The 16,386-nt window shown below is 40.7% G+C and overlaps 1 protein-coding gene across 1 annotated transcript in view; it reads left to right on the top strand.

Moving 5' to 3' along the window:
- TTC13 (tetratricopeptide repeat domain 13) overlaps positions 1-16,386 on the top strand; it is a gene marked incomplete in the record, with an annotated part of 1,979,199 nt that overhangs the window by 575,378 nt on the left and 1,387,435 nt on the right. Inside the window, 1 exon segment of the mRNA XM_044063689.1 lies at positions 1,693-1,803. Within this exon segment, the coding sequence (XP_043919624.1) occupies positions 1,693-1,803 (111 nt within the window).

The raw sequence follows: 16,386 nt of genomic DNA, 5'->3' as shown, positions 1-16,386 counted from the left end.
TTTTAAGTGGATGATTTGTCATTTATTGCATATTTAGTTATGGTAGTTTTTCCCGGTTATACATTAAATTTATTTATTTCAGTTACACACTGTGTTTTCTGTAAAATACTTTTACATGTGTACTGTGTTAATTCTTTGTTGATGTATACTTCAACTTTCTGATTTTGTTTGAAAGACCACTTCAGCAGGACACAGTAGAAATGGTTTATTTTTACACAGTGTTTAAATAGGGTCTTTTACATTTTGCCCATTTGTCACACCTTGTTGGGTCTGTATTCTACATTTATCTCTTAAAAGGTTGAGACCTGTCGGTGCAGGTTCTGGAAATTCCTTCTTTAGGAGCTCATAATAGTTTCTGAGGGAAGACATTGTCTCATTCTAGAAAACATCTGAGAGCAAGAGAAACCCCCACAAGGAGAATCAGAAACTGATCTCTCCTCTTAGGCTAAATCAGAAATCTGAGGGAAAAAGCCCATATCTGTCCCTTCATCCTCCTGTCTAGCTTGAGTCTTGAGTATCTTCAGGAAAGGAAGTATACTTTTTATCAGAAACTACCTTACAAGAAGGATCAGTAGCCTGAATCAGACCCTGAACCAGACCCAGTGAACTACTCCTGTCTAAGGAAGTTTTAGGAGGAGTAGATATGTGCTTGTTTTCTGATTACTTTGACAGGAAATATGGAGGCAGACGTTTTGTTAGTGGCTGCAGCAGCTTCCCTAGGGATGGGTACAACATTCTGACAAAACCGGTAATTTTCTCAGTCCCCTTCCCGGGACCAACAGTAGTGGCTCTCCTTTACCCAGTGAGGGGACCACAACATCCACATAGGACATGGCTAACCCCCGATACATAGTTGCTGTAGGTGCTACACCAGAGGAATGTGAGGTAAATGGTGAGCTGTCTGAAGTACAACAAATAGCCACAGCAGTCATCCACCTTCGGCCGAGGCAAATTGCTTGTCTGCAGTGGTGGCAAAGGCTGTTTGCTTAACTTTTCCTTTTTGTGCCTGGAAGAAGGATCGACTGTGAGACCAACAGTTTATTTTATGGTCAGTTGATAATGCTGCATGTTTCCTAGGGAGAACAAGCAGCAAATGCTGATAAAAATAAAAAGTCACTTTTTCCCCAAACATACTTAGTAAAAAGCATCACACTATATCAACCCCACAAAGTAAAGTAAACACAATTTCTCCACAGAAAAAATGTTTTCATTTACTTTAAACTGACAAGAAAAAGAGTGCTTCTGTTTAAAAGTACAGTACAGTCTCATGGTGCTCCATTAAAACACAGACTCTTAGCTTTAAAATAACTTTCCTGAAACGGAAAGTATAAAACACAAAATTATTAAGTGGAACATTTGGGGGAACTTACCTGCCCAGCAGAGGAACAGCACAAGCTTGACCATCAGTCCTTGAAAGCCTCAGATAGTCTTCAGCAGTAACGTTTTAAAGGGCTTGGCACCCAGAGTTGTCTTTTATTCATTTCAGGTCAAGCTGCCTGAATGTTTGGGCGTGTGGAACTTGCCCTGAAGCTTTGGAAGCTGGCCAGCTCTTATAGCCCTGGCAGGATAAAATCCATGCTAAGGCTACCGCAGCAGTGTTCAGTATGATGCGCATACAGTGTTAGAATCTAGACATGGTAGGCTCCAGTGTAACACACAGTTTCTGATAGACATTTGTTTTCTTTTTTTCAGGATTATGTAGCAGCTCATGATGACTTCCAGCAGTCACTGGAATTAAATAAAAAACAGCCAGTTGCCATGCTTTATAAGGGGTTAACATTCTTTCACAGAGGATTACTTAAGGTAAGTACTAGTTGCAGTGTTGGGAATAAAATGTTTTTTTAAGTTCAATGTTACATTTTTACTTAGGAATTATCATTTACTAAGAAGATCCATTTTAAGAGGAAATGCTGATTTTCTTGATTTAAATGTTTTGAGTGATTGTGATTGACGATAAATTGAATTGATGTGATCTTTATTCCCATTGCTAACCAGAGCATATTAACAAACTAAAATGTCATGGAAAGTATTTATGCATGACACATTTTGATGATATTCTTAGTTCTCATTCTTAGTGCTTATTGAGTACATTACTTCCTGTAGCTGATTCATTTTGCACATGTAGCTCAGTACTGTTTGTGGTCTTTCAGTTGACTTTCCCCCTTTTTGGGGAATGGAAGTGTCTCATTACATTTTGGTTTTATCCATTTGCTTTAGTTATATATTGATTCACTTTGTGATTTTTTTAAACTGAATTGCTTCTGTTTTTCTGCTGAGTGTGTATTGTCTGGAATTTGCATGTAATTAACATTTATTGGAGATTTCAGACAGAAGGGAACAGATAATACAATTACCAAGTGGCAGCTCTTCATGGCAGATGGCTGCTTTATAAGCTGTAACTGATACTAGAGTGCCTTTCTATCTGCAGTTTATCATCATACTTGGGTAACATCATCCTTTGCAATTTTGTAATGGACATTTTGCACCCTTTTCCTTGCCTTTCTGAATAGACTAAAACAGTGAGCAAAAAGGTCACACAGACAAAACCGATCAGTAAAAACTAAAAGAATACTCTAGTAAGGCTAGACTCTCCATTTTTAATTTTCCAAATCTTTTGGGTTTCTAATACCATAACAGGAATGGACCCCATTCCTAAGTCAAAGTACAATTAAAGTTCATGAAATTAGTATTGTTTCACTCTTTGATGTCAGCCACAACTGCCCTTCGCAGCACCCGCCATGTGCCCAGTAATGACTTCTCCTGTAATTTGCACAGAGTTACATGTATTGGTAGCATGTCTAAATATGATTGTAGAGTCTCTTTTATAAGACCCATTGCTGCTACTACTGTTGGAACTATCTGGGTATCTTTTTTCCACATTGTTCTCATTTCTGCTTGCAAATCCTGATATTTTATGACTTTATGTTTCTGTGCACAAGACACTGTAGTCACTGGGTGTGGCGATTTCAATGATCAATGCTATTTTTGTCTTTTTTTCTTGGACCACTACATCTGGTTTTCTAGCATCTGTCTTTTGAACTGTTGGTAATGGATGATCCCATGTGATGTAGACTTCATGATTTTCTATGATGCTTTGTGGCTCATGTTTCCAGTGATTTTCAGCCACTTCAATACTATAATGTTTGCACAATCCCCAGTGCAACAGTCTAGCCACATTATTATGCCTTTCAGTATACAGTCCTTCTACCACTAGTATGTTGCAACCAGCAACAAGGTGTGCAACTGCTTCCATTTCTGTTTTGCAAAACCTACATTTGTCTTTTTCTCCCACATGTTCAATGGACTTTGTAAACCAATGTATATGTAGCCCATTATCTTGTTCCGTCAATATCAACCTTTCATTTCTTGGTTTGAATTTGCCTCTCTTTAACATTTCCTGCATTCGTTCCTGATCAACATGATGTTCTTCTAGAAGTTTTCTATACTTGCAACTACATTTATGCATTTTCTACATTTCTTCCCTTCTCATCCAGTCCTTCACCTTATATTCTTTCTTTTGTTTTTTGGCAACCGGCAACAAGGTTTGCAACTGTTTCCAATTCTGTTTTCCAAAACCTACATTTGTCTGTTTCTCCCATATGTTCAATGGACTTTGTAAACCAACGTGTACGTAGCCCATTATCTTGTGCCGCCAATATTAACCTTTCGTTTCTTGGTTTGAATTTGCCTCTCAACATTTACTGCATTCGTTCCTGATCAACATGAGATTCTTCCAGAAATTTTCTATACTTGCAACTGTATTTATGCATTTTCCACATTTCTTGCCTTCTCATCTGGTCCTTCGCCTTATATTCTTTCTTTTGTTTTTTAGCACATTCACTTGTTGCCTGGTTTTTATCTACTTCTGGTTTGATTTCCATTCCTGCTTGACACCGATATGCTTCTGCTAGATTAAGCAGAGAAGTCATCTTAGATTTATTCTCCTCATGTTTCAAAACTGTCACTACGTTTGGGTCTTGCGAGGTCAGCAGATATGTGTGGAGTCCCACAATTGCAGATCTGTACATATAATCAGTTTCAAGGAGGCCCATCCCTCCTTCAAAATCATTTGATGAGCATGAATCATCCTTCTTGTTTTCCTATGTAATCTATCCAACACGTTTTGGGTTAGGATAGGAAGAGCAAATTGGTTTATAGCTTGGATTTTGTTCCTCGATGTCATTGTTGTTTTCTTAGTGCCAAACTGATGTTTTTCTCGTGTTGCAGTTTTCCTGCTTTAAAGGTTGCTTTTGCACATTTATCAAGACCAAATGACATTCTTATATCATTCTGAAAAAGTTTCGACAACTTGCATTTGTGCTTTCAGTTCCTCATCTGATAAGCTGTACAGTTTTAAATCATCAACAAAGAGAAGATGAGAGGTCTTTATACATGGTTGTTTCTAGGAGCCAAATTATAGCCATGGCCTAAGCTGCTAAGTAGACAGCATAATGGGTTAAGGGCAAGGCAGAATAGTAGCGGTGACAGAGTCAGCTTGGAATATCCCCCTTTGAATTCTTATCCCTGGGACAATAATTTGTCCTTTATCATGGCTTAATTGCAGAGTGGTCTGTCACTATTTCATGGTCACTGTAATGTAGTCAATCAGTGTAGGATGTATCTTATTCATTTTTAAGCACTCTTTTATCCATGAATGTGGAATATTATCATATGCTTTTTTGTAGTCAGTCGATGCCATACTTAGATTCTTCCTCTTTTTTCAGTTCTACGCTATGACTTTATTTAACAACAAATGAGCCTTTGTTCCATATGACTTTCTTTTATTACCCTTTTTTGTTCTGTTGCCATAATTGAGTTTTCTTATAAATGACTATAAACTCTGTTGGCATTAATTCCAATGTATAGTTTTATACATCGTCGGAAGGCAAGTTATTGGTCTATAATTCTTAGGGTAGCTTGCAGGTTCACTCTTAAGTAGGAGCATTGTTTTTCCTGTTGTTAGCCAGGTTGATGTCTGTTCAGGGTCCACATATAAATAGTTCTTACTCATGGCTAAATCTTCATGCAAAGATGTTAATACTTTTGGCCAAAAGTTTGCATCTGGACCTGGGGTTTTCCAATTAGTGACTTTTCTTAGCTTTATTTCATCTCAATGGCTGTTACTGTGAAGATAGATGAAGGCAGCCAGCCTAGCTAGATAGAGTTTTGTAGATAATTATGTCATTTGCAAATATTAATGCAAGCCACTGGCTTGTTCTCTTAAATGTTAAAATACTGTGTTGGATGTTGAATTGAAGCAAATGTGACAACAGTGCACTCTGCTGTATGAAAGCTGATAAGTCAAGCATGTCATGACTGTCTTTGCTCTCAGAGCTGAGATGTCTGGATGAAGGAATTCTGGCTATTGTTTTGAGACCAGAGTTAATTGCTAGAATTTGCATGTATAGTTTCTTTTATTGCTCTGGCTTCCTGACCAGCTGCAGGATCAAAAGAGCTATTAACATCTGAGTTCTGTTAGCCTGGGATGCAGAAAGAAATGATATAATCTGAAATGAATCTGTGGTACTGTGTTATCAATTTCAGAACAGAAAGAATGAGGCCAATAGACGATTTGTCTTGAGAACATCCAACTCACCAGCACCCTGCCTGTGTTCTCTATGTGAGTTTATTTTAGAACTGTGTTTTCTCTTAGATATAACTAGGAACTAGGAAGATTAGATTAGTTTTTTTTCTGTATTAGATGTCAGAACTATTCTACTGTATTACTTTAAGAATTTCCTGTGATTTCTGAACTCTTGACTAGCACTGTCTAGTAAGAAGTATTGTCTTGTGTTTTTATTAATTATTATTAAATATTTTAAACCTTTCAACTGTGGCTGTTTTGTGTAGAGATAATTTAAGCTTTAAAACTACATTGCATGTATTTAGTGATAGTGTACAAAGCCACTCCAAATAAGACTTGACTGTTCAGTTGCACTTACCATTTGGATAATAATATTGCACAGTATAATTGGACACCCTTTTATAAGGGCCTTTTTACTAGCTGATAAATATTAGTGGGTGGTGGCAAGTGGTACTACCGTATAGTCTGGGTAAAAGGGGCACAGCTGGAGGACCTGTGCCAGCCTTCCCCAGGAGTGTCTGTGTGGTTGTATATAACTCTTATCTCAAAGTGTGTGTGTGTGTGTGTGTGTGTGTGTGTGTGTGTGTGTGTGTGTGTGTGTGTGTGTGTGCTATATGGCCAGGGACATGAAGCACTGGTTGGACAGAGATGGTGCTGGAGGTTTTAGCTTGCCCACTAGGATGATCTGGACCCTATAGCTGTGCCAGTGGGGAGTCTTTTTGGGGCCTGGAGAGAAAGGGAGAAACCAGCCCCAGACTGACTGTGATCTCTGTGTACTCCTAAGGGAAATTGTACTTTACTGTGTGTGTATTTATTGTTCTTTCCCTATATGGAGGCCCCTCACTGGTGTTGGTGGTGAGGATTGAGGCTCCTTGATTGCTGGGCCAGTGCACGGGCGTCACAGTTACTTCATCCCATTTCATATCCTGTACCTTTAAACTTCTTATTCTTTCTTTAACTTCTTCTATCCATTTAGCATCTTTGTTATGTTCCACAGGATGGTTTACTATTATATAGCTGATACACAAATACACAAAAGACCATCTTACCTGAAATGTCTACTGAAACATTGAACACAAATGTAGAGAAGGTCAGAATGTCGCAAACACACATCCTGATGCGAATTTGACCTTTTTCGACATCTGTACAATCCAGTCCTATACAGCACCAGACGTCACGTGATGATATTGCAGGGGGGCAAGCCCCTCTGCCCTCCACCCCCCTGCATATTATATATTCCACCTCTAAGATCTCACTCACAAAGAGTAAAATTCTGGATCCCCACTGTACTGCAATCTCTAGTTACAAGACCGACCTCATCTGTGCGAATGCACTATGCATTCACTGAACTGGGACTCGCACAATGGAAGGATCGGCAACACGAGTCAGCCAATTGTAATTCAACAACCCGTGGTTGCTGATCCTTCCCTCAAAATTTTTAAATGTATACCCCACAGGATCTTCATAGATAGTTCTTCAAAATGTATCTATTTCTTCTTTTTTTGGCGGTCTTTCAGTCCTTTTACCTTGTTTCCCCAGTTCTCTGTAAAATCTTTTTGGGTCATCAATAAATTGCTTATTTTGTACTTTTCCTTTATATTTATCTTCATATCTTCTAAGTCTTTCTGCATGTGCTGAAATTTTTAGTTTATTTGCGATAGTGCATGATAGATCCTGGTCTGTTCTTATACTGCGTAATGCTTTTATCACATCTATCTTTCTTAGTTTTGTTGATCTGTTTCCTCTTCTATAGTCTTCTAACAGTGACACTTCTTATCTTAACTGCTTTATAGATGTTCTTCGTGTTTCACTGTTGCAGTCATCACATTTGGGGTTATCTGCTTGCAGTAGCCCTCAGTCGGCCTGATTAACAAAGTCTTGGGTCCTGCGTCGGTTGCTGTCCCTTCTTCCATGACGTCAGGTTGTCAGGGGTACAAAACATGCAGCCGACACCATTATATCAGTCTTTCTTGCCGGGCAGTACCCGAAGCAGAAGCAGTTAACAAGTGCCAGTCGGCCGACTCCTGAAATTTTCGTTTTCGAGTTTCAGAACTGAAGTCTTCAACTAAAAGCTAAGTACCCCTTTGGGGAAACTTTTTCTTGCTCTAAACCGATGTCAGTAAAAGTAAATAATTGCATTACTTGTGGAAAGCAAATACCTCATAAAGACCTTCTGCAGTTTACTTCTTTCATTGGTCTTAATATGTTTATTAAATCAAGCATCCTTTCTCTTAGCTCGTTTTCTTCTAAACTGAGGGCACATTTTTTGTTTGCCATTTCCTGTGGCATATTCTCTTCATTTTCATCCTGTGCCATCTGTTGCTCTGTCATATGAGAACTCACTGGCCTATCACTCCTCAACATTAACTGTGTCAGAGTTTCCACAATTTCCTGTTCCTTCCCTTGCCATCTAGCTTCAAGTGGATGTTCATACTCATTTCTGTAGAAGGCTTTATAATATCTTCATATGGCACCTGACCAATTGCTTCCCATTCCATTGGTTTCCCCTTAATTTGGAGTTCCATTGCTCTATCCTTTTTTGGTGCTTTCCGAATTAGATTTTCTACACTGAATCGTTCACTTTGGAGGTACTCCATAACCTCAGATGTGAAGTTGTTAAATCTCGCCGTTTATACTCACTGATGGGTTCAGAGCCGATCCTCGGCTCCGACACGGCCGATAGCAAAGCTCCAGGTTTAGCAATAGCTCGAGACCAAGCCCCTTATCCCATGATGCACTGCTGGAATTACCTCAGATCTAGTTTGCCACAGCACAGATCTCTTGGTTTCAGCATTGCTCGAGACTGTTTTCATCTATTAGCAAGTTTTACAAACGTTTTTCTATTTTCTTAGTGTTAGTTCGGTGCTACTTTAGTGTGATTTAGGCTGTTAGTCCCTTCCTTATTAATAGTTGTTCTGGCAGTTTTTGGCCTTGGCCTTTAGTGGATAGTTGTGACAGAGTCTATTAGATAGTTTTGTCAGTTTATATACATATTTTTCAGGGAAAGACTGCCCAAGGCACATGGACGGTACGTGAATCACATCTGCATATCAGTGTTCTAGAGATGAGAGCAGTACTTCTGGAGTTGCAGTATTTTCAGGACTCTTCCTCTAGGGACGATTGCAGTTCAGACAGACAACATGTCAGTGGTCTGGTACTTGAATAAACAGGGCGGAACCAAATCTTACCCCCTTTGTCGAGAAGCCCTCAGAGTATGGCAATGGGCTGTGTCATCCCAATGCACATCATGGGGAAATCCAACGTGATAGCAGACAAGCTGAGCAGGGCAGTTTTGTTGCCTCATGAGTGGTCTTTCAACCAAGACATTGTGGACAGGATTTTCTGCAAATGGGGCCAGCCTTGCTGCGACCTTTTTGCCAGTAATATCAATACCAAATGCAGAAGCTACTTTGCCCTGATACTACCTCCGGGACATCCCCCGAGAGACGCACTTGTACATGATTGTCCTCCGGGTCTTCTATATGCATTTCCTCCAATCCCATTGATACCCAGATTTTTACAGAAAGCGAAGTCGCTGGGAAGGACTGTCATTCTTATAGCCCCCCATTGGCCTTGACAGATTTGGTTTCCCTTTCTTCACCATCACCTGCTGTAGGATCCATGGATCCTGGACCCAGTTACAGGTCTGCTGACACACCTGTCAGGGGACCTTCGTCCTTCATTGAAGTCACTGAAACTAACTTCGTGGCTGATCCAGTTCCCCACATAGCCAGCCTTCATTCCCTGTCGTATGACACAAGACTAATTCTATTATCTTCCCATAAGCCTTCCACCAGAAAATTATATCGCAGTAAGTGTAACAGGTTCTCCATTTGGGCCGGCAAACAAAAAATTGATCCGTTTCAAGCTCCATTGTCATCCATTCTAGATTTTTTAACTGTGATTTTTAACGAGGGAGCAGCAGCTGCTACAGTTCAGGTTCAGTTAGCTGGAATTGATGGTTTAAATATTATGGCCCATAAGTTATCTAAGGCTTTTCTCAAAGGTACTGTTCACATGAGGCCCGCACTGAAGTCTCCTTATTCTCCTTGGAGTTTGAATTTTATGCTGTCTCAAATAATTCTTTCCCCCTTTGAGCCAGCATCATCTTGTGATCTCAAATTTCTGTCCTGGAAAACAATTTTTCTAGTGGCCATTACTTCTACCCGCAGAGTGTCAGAACTTCAAGCATTATCTATCAAACCTCCTTATATGATTTTCCATGCTGATAGAGTATCTCTCAGAACAAACCCCTCCTTTTTGCCTAAAGTCTTTTCTGAGTCTAATATCAATCAGGTCATTGAGTTGCCAGTCTTCTTTCCCAACCATTCCAACAAAATAGAATAACATGCTGCACAAACTTGACGTGCACAGACAGCGCAGATTTTATCTTGATAGAACTAAGGATATTAGGAAATCAGATCAACTTTTTGCATCCTTTTCGGAGACCAGAAAAGGTAGACCAGTGCTAAAACAACCCTTTCAAAGTGGTTATCGGATTGTATCTCATTTGTTCAAGCAACTGCTAACATACCCTTGCCACACAAGGTAAAGGCTCATTCAACCAGAGCCATTTCTATGTCTTCTGCTTTTCTAGCTAAATTGCCCCTTGATAACATTTGTGCTGCAGCCACTTGGTCTAAGCCTCATACTTTTATCACTTATTGCAAAGTGGATAAGGCCTCCAGGGACAGGGCTTATTTTGGTTCTACGGTCCTGAAAAATGTACTCCCGTGAGCCACCCAGGATTGCAGGTGCTAGGGACGCTACCCATCAGTGAGAATAAACGGCGAGATTTAACAGCTTCACATAAAGAAGTTATATACTTACCATAACATTCCTTGTGAGTTGTTTATCTCGCCTTTATTCTCACGTCCCTCCCTCCATCCCCCACCTGGCTGACATTTGACTCAGAGGCTGGTATCATCCTGGTTGTTCAATTCTTCTTATTCTTTTTCCTTTTTGGGAGAGTGGACATCTTCCAGGGATATAGTACACGCAGCAAACAAGATCTGAGGTAATTCCAGCAGTGCATCATGGGATAAGGGGCTTGGTCTCGAGCTGTTGCTAAACCTTGAGCTTTGCTATCGGCCGTGTCAGAGCCGAGGATTGGCTCCGAACCCATCAGTGAGAATAAAGGCAAGATAAACAACTCACATGGAACGTTATGGTAAATGCTTAACTTCTTTTTTCTATTTTTTTAACTCCTGCATTACTGATCTCCTTTTCTACTTTTCCTCTTTGTCTTCTTATTTTATGTATTGTAAAGTTTTCCATGTCTGGATTCCTTTGCCTGTATTTCTCTTCAAATATCTTTGGTGCTGCTGTTTTTGTATTGATTAATTTTGCTTTCTCCTTTGCATAAATATTACACCATATTAACTCTCTCTTTCTTTCCCATGTCCATATTTCTTCTTCAGACGTCTCCTGATCTTCCTGTTTCTCCTTACTTTGGGGACTCGTTCCATCATGCTGTGATGTAACCTGTGTTGGACCTTCTACATCAAATCCTTCACTTTGCAGGCACTCCATAACCTCAACTTCTATTTTTTAACTTCTGCTTTACTGATCTGCTTTTCTACATTCCCTCTTTGTGATATTTTTTTTTATTGTGAAATTTCCCATGTATGGATGCCTTTGCCTGTATTTCTCTTAAAATATCTTTGGGGCTGCCTTCTTTATGTTGATTAATTTGGCTTTTGCCTTTGCGTAGATATTGCACCATATCAAATCTCTTTCTTTCCCATGTCCATATTTCTTTTTTATAGTTTTCTAAAATTTCTAGGTTTTGTTGTTTATATTTTCGCACTTACTCAGATGCTTCTTTTTCCAAACAGATCAAAGTTTCTTGGTCTGTATACTGTTTTTCAAGAATCAGTTGTATTAATGACCAGAAACTTTTATTTGAAGCTTCTGACAGTTTTTTTTGCGGAAGTATTTTTCTTTTCTCTAATTTCTCTCTTAATCTTTTCGTATATCTTGTGTCTGGAAATTCAAGGGCTTTTTGCATAATAGTAATAATTTCTTTCTTATCCTCAATAGTCCACTCTGTTGTCTTTATGGCTCTTCTTTGGTCTATCAGTTTTTGTGATTTTTGTGGACCTGGACTGGCCTGGCCCCATTGTAGGGATGTTTCTGTATTTTGATTCTACACTGTCATTTTTTTCAGTCCCGGCACCAGTGCGCCTACCAGGATTGGGCACTTTTTTATCCTGGGTCTTGTGCACCTGGCTGTCTTTTTTAATTTTTGACCTCCTTCTGTCCATGATATATGCTATGTAAATACAGTCTATATATCAGTGTCGCCTTGGTGAGATTTTATAGAAAACAGGGTCCACCTCGTGAAGGTACTCGCCAAGACTTGAGGATGAATTTAATTTCAACACTATTTCTCTCCTTTGCTTGCTGACTTTTCATCTCTCCATGTGGACCACTGTGTGATTCACCTGATGTCCTCAAAGGGTCATTTGCATATATCTCATGTTGCCTGTAATGCAAGAGGTTTAAGGAATCACACAGTGGAAAGTCTACCCTTGCTAGAATTTGCTTTAAGATGTTCTTCGTGTTTCAGTGTTGCAGTCATTACATTTGGGTAATCTGCTGGCAGGTTGCCCTCAGTCGGCCTGATTAACAAAGTCTTGGGTCCTGCATCGGTTGTCAGGGGTATAAAACATGCAGCCGACACCATTACATCAGTCTTTCTTGCCATGCGGTGCCCAAAGCAGAAGCAGTTCACAAGTGCCGGTCGGCCGACTCCTGAAATTTTCGTTTTTGAGTTTCAGAACCGAAGACTTCAACTAAAAGCTAAGTACCCCATTGGGGAAACTTTTTCTTGCTCCTTACCGATGTCAGAAAAAGTTAATAATTGCATTACTTGTGGGAAGCAAATACCTCATAAGGATTTTCATTTGTACTGTATTCCTTGCCTAGGCCCTGATCATAACGTACCTTGTTGTCGGTTTTGTGCTAGATTTAATCAACGCACTATTAAACATCGGTATATTTTTGCCTCTAAATATTTTGGCTCACGATTTAACTATCCAGAAATGACGTTGGTTAGCAATCCAACTACCGGAATACCTAAAAAACACAAAGAAAAAGAGACAGGCTGTCAAGGTCCAAAACTGATGGCGACTCTTCTCCTAAGCCAGTCGCTAGTTCACCGGTACTCAGTGAGGTGCTTTTGCAGCCCCTGATGCCCGCTACATTTGATTCACAGGCCTCTACTGAGACCCATTCGGAGTCCAGTATGCCACGAGATGCTTAAGTATTGAATCCACGGATGTCTCTGCCTTAGATGGGTCCGGAGCCGCTGTGCAGGCACCGGCTTCTGAGGGTGTTTTCAGGCCTAAAGATTTGTATATTAAACCGACACCATCTTCAAAACTAAGGCCAAAATCTACTTCTATGTCTAAAAGACCGCACTTGGGCCTCGTGTGCAGGCCCCTATGCCTAAAAAGCAAATGATCAAAATGGCTGCAGATTTAATTACCTTGATCAGGGGTAGCCAACCCCCTCCTGCTAAGAGGCCTTGGCAAGACATTGATTATGAATCTTCTGATCAGGATTCTATTTCTTCTGATTCTTCTACTGAACAGGATTTATCTGTACCTACTTATGAGGACACTGATGCAGAAGATTCCATTCCTTCTGCTTCTTCCCCTGAGGATTTCTCTTTTGGAGAAACTTTACATACCTTAAGGGAACATTTCCACTGGGAAAGTCAGGATTTCTTTGAATCTAAAAAGAGACTTAGGGATTTTCTTCTTCTTCCTCAGCATAGGCCTTTGGCTATACCTCCTGTTCTAGACATTGTTGATGATGTTTTTTCAGAATCTCGTATGGCTCCTGATTCTCTGCTTCCGGCTCCTAGTAAGCCAGACAGAGATACTACAGGGTTCCTGACTCCCACAAATTACCTTTCAAAAATCCTACTGCTGATCCTGAAACCATTTCTCAGGGTCCCAAGGGCATTAAGTCCTCTACTGCTAAAAATCCTACCCCTTCTGATAGAGATTCCAGGGCGCTGGATAGATGGGGTAAGAAGGTTTACACATCTGCAACCTTGGCATTCAGGGCTTTAAACTGTCAATTTCATATGCTTAAATATCAACAGCATATCATGGGACTACTTAAGCAGAAAATTATGTTAATCTCTGACTGTGTGGAAAATAAAGATTTGCAGGATTTATTACATTCAGCTGAACAAGTTGGAAAACATACTTTGCAATGTGGTTTTGATTCCTTGGAGGCCTCTTGCAGGGCTGCTGTAGCTGGATCTGTGCTAAGAAGGCATGCTTGGCTCAAAGAGCAAACTCTGCCTGACCATGTTAAAGCAAAATTGTTGGATGCTCCTTTACAACAGTACTCTCTCTTTGGTAATAAGGCTGAAGAAGTGTTAAAAAATATGGAAGATAAAGCTAAATCTATGCAAACTGTGGAAGATTTCTTACAAGTGCAACCTCCAAGATTTAGTAGGCACTGGCCTACTAAGAACTGGTCCTTTCCAGTCCCGTCGAGAGCCACTCAAGTCAAATCCAGACATTCCAAAGGCTCCAGGTTTCAGTCACAAGGAACTTTTAGAACAAAACAATGGGGTGCCTCCGCCTCCAAATCTGGAAACAACAAGGCACCTCCCTATGGTAAACAGTCTCTATGACTTCCCTCTACAATCTCCAAGCACTTACCTTTTAGCCGTCCCTTTGGGGGGAAAACTGGCACTTCATGCACGAAACTGGCAACTTATTACCCAGTAATCCAAAAAGACCGTTGGTGAAGGACATCAAACAGGTACCAAGAAAATGAAAAAACAGATGTCCTAAGCCAGGAAACACACCATAAGCTCCACACAGCAGGAAAATGCACTTGTAGGATTTTATAAAACCATTTATTCATAGAACACCGTCATATAAAATCATAAAATCCTCCAAAGCTAGTTATGAAAACAAAATCGCCACTGACTCTAAATACAACCACAAAGCATTCTATAGCTATGTCAAGAATCTCAATGGCAACACTCAGATCTGCTCTGAGTTACAGCACAATGGCACTAAATATACAGAACCAACTGATATTGCCAACATCCTGGCAGATAGGTTCAGTGCTAACTTTACCCCTCTGTCATCCCTAAAGGGCCCATCTCTATACCAGAAGAATGCAAAGTTCCTGTAATCATGGCTGCACAGGTAAAAAACACACTATCCAAAGCCAAGAACACAGCATCCATGGGACCTGATGACATCCCAGGCTGTGTTCTACATGAACTACAGAACGAACTGGCACCCCACCTAAGTACCATGTTCAATCATAGCCTCACCTCAGGCTATGTGCCCACTGAATGGCACACAGCGACAGTTATCCCACTCCACAAAGGGGGAGCCACCACAGACCCCGGAAACTACCGCCCCATTAGCCTAACGAGCCTGGTTTGCAAGGCTATGGAGCGTATCATCATGGAACTTATAAACAATGACACTGGTAATCTCCAAACTCAGAACCCCACCCAGTTCGGGTTTGTAAAAGGCAGATCATGTCTCCTAAACCTGATAGACTTCTTTGAAGCAGTCACCAAAGCCGTAGATGAGGGTGAGGTGGTTCACACAGCCTATCTAGATCTCGGCAAGGCTTTTGACACCATCCCCCACTCTGGAATTATAGATAAACTCACTAAACTAGGTATAAATCCCTATGTCACAAGATGGGTTGCCAACTGGCTCACTGACAGAACCCACACTGTGAAAGTAGCAGACTCCAAATCCAGCTTCAGACCAGTGACAGGGTTCAGTCCTGGGTCCTCTCCTGTTTGGTATCTACTTCTCTGAAGTACAGGCCAACAAAGAAGGTCTTTGGCTAACGAAGTTCGCAGATGACTGCAAACTAGGAGCCATAATCAAAACTCCAAAAGATGTGGACATCCTACAAAAGGGCCTTGCTGAGACAGATGCCTGATGTCAAAGCCATGGCCTCAAGCTCAGTGCCAAAAAGTGCATTGTCATTCCTTTTGGTAAAAACTCAGTACCCATGAACTACCACATAAGTGGTAGCCTACTTAACACCGAAAGTGTGATAAGAGACCTTGGGACACAGGTGGACAGTAGTCTCTCCTTTGATAATCACATCGCCACAGTAGTCAGGAAATCCTTCTATGTGGCACAACTTATCACAAAAGGTTTCTCATCCAGGAAAAAAAAGAGGTCATTGTTCCCCTCTACTCGTCACTCATTAGACCCATTATAGAGTACAATGCCCCTTTTGGTATGTACCTCACAAGACATCTACAACAACTGGAAAGGCCACAGAAATACCTCACAAAGAGGATTACCGGCCTCAAAGAGATGCCCTATGCAGACCGTCTAAAAAACTGCACCTTTACTCCGTTGCATATCGCCTACTCAGAGGCGATCTCTGCCTAACACACAAAGCTATGTCAAACCCAGAGCTTTTAGACATGCTCCACTTAAAGAAATCTCAATCCCTACAAGCTACACGCTCTAGGGACCTAAACGTCGTCACCACAATAAACAGAACATGCTGGAGGGATAGATTCCTGTCCCAGAGACTTTCCATACTCTGGAACAAACTACCTATCTATATCAAATAAAGCTACTCATTAGCACTGTTCAAGAAAAATCTTTATGATTGGATGGGAGATAGGAAATTCACCCCGGGGATCACTTCTGTGGCTCTGCTCGACAGTGGCACAGGAAAATAATTTTCTTGGGTGGCGAAAGCCAGGGTACCTTTGGCTGGGCTTATATAGGCCCTAGGGCCAATAGCCTAGTACCTACCTATGAACCTATAAA

Source organism: Protopterus annectens, chromosome 1.part0, assembly GCF_019279795.1.
Source record: "Protopterus annectens isolate FY-2018-M chromosome 1.part0, PAN1.0, whole genome shotgun sequence".
NCBI lineage: Eukaryota > Metazoa > Chordata > Ceratodontiformes > Protopteridae > Protopterus > Protopterus annectens.
The sequence above is the reverse complement of the archived record's forward strand: the minus strand, read 5'-3'. Positions and strand labels throughout refer to the sequence as shown.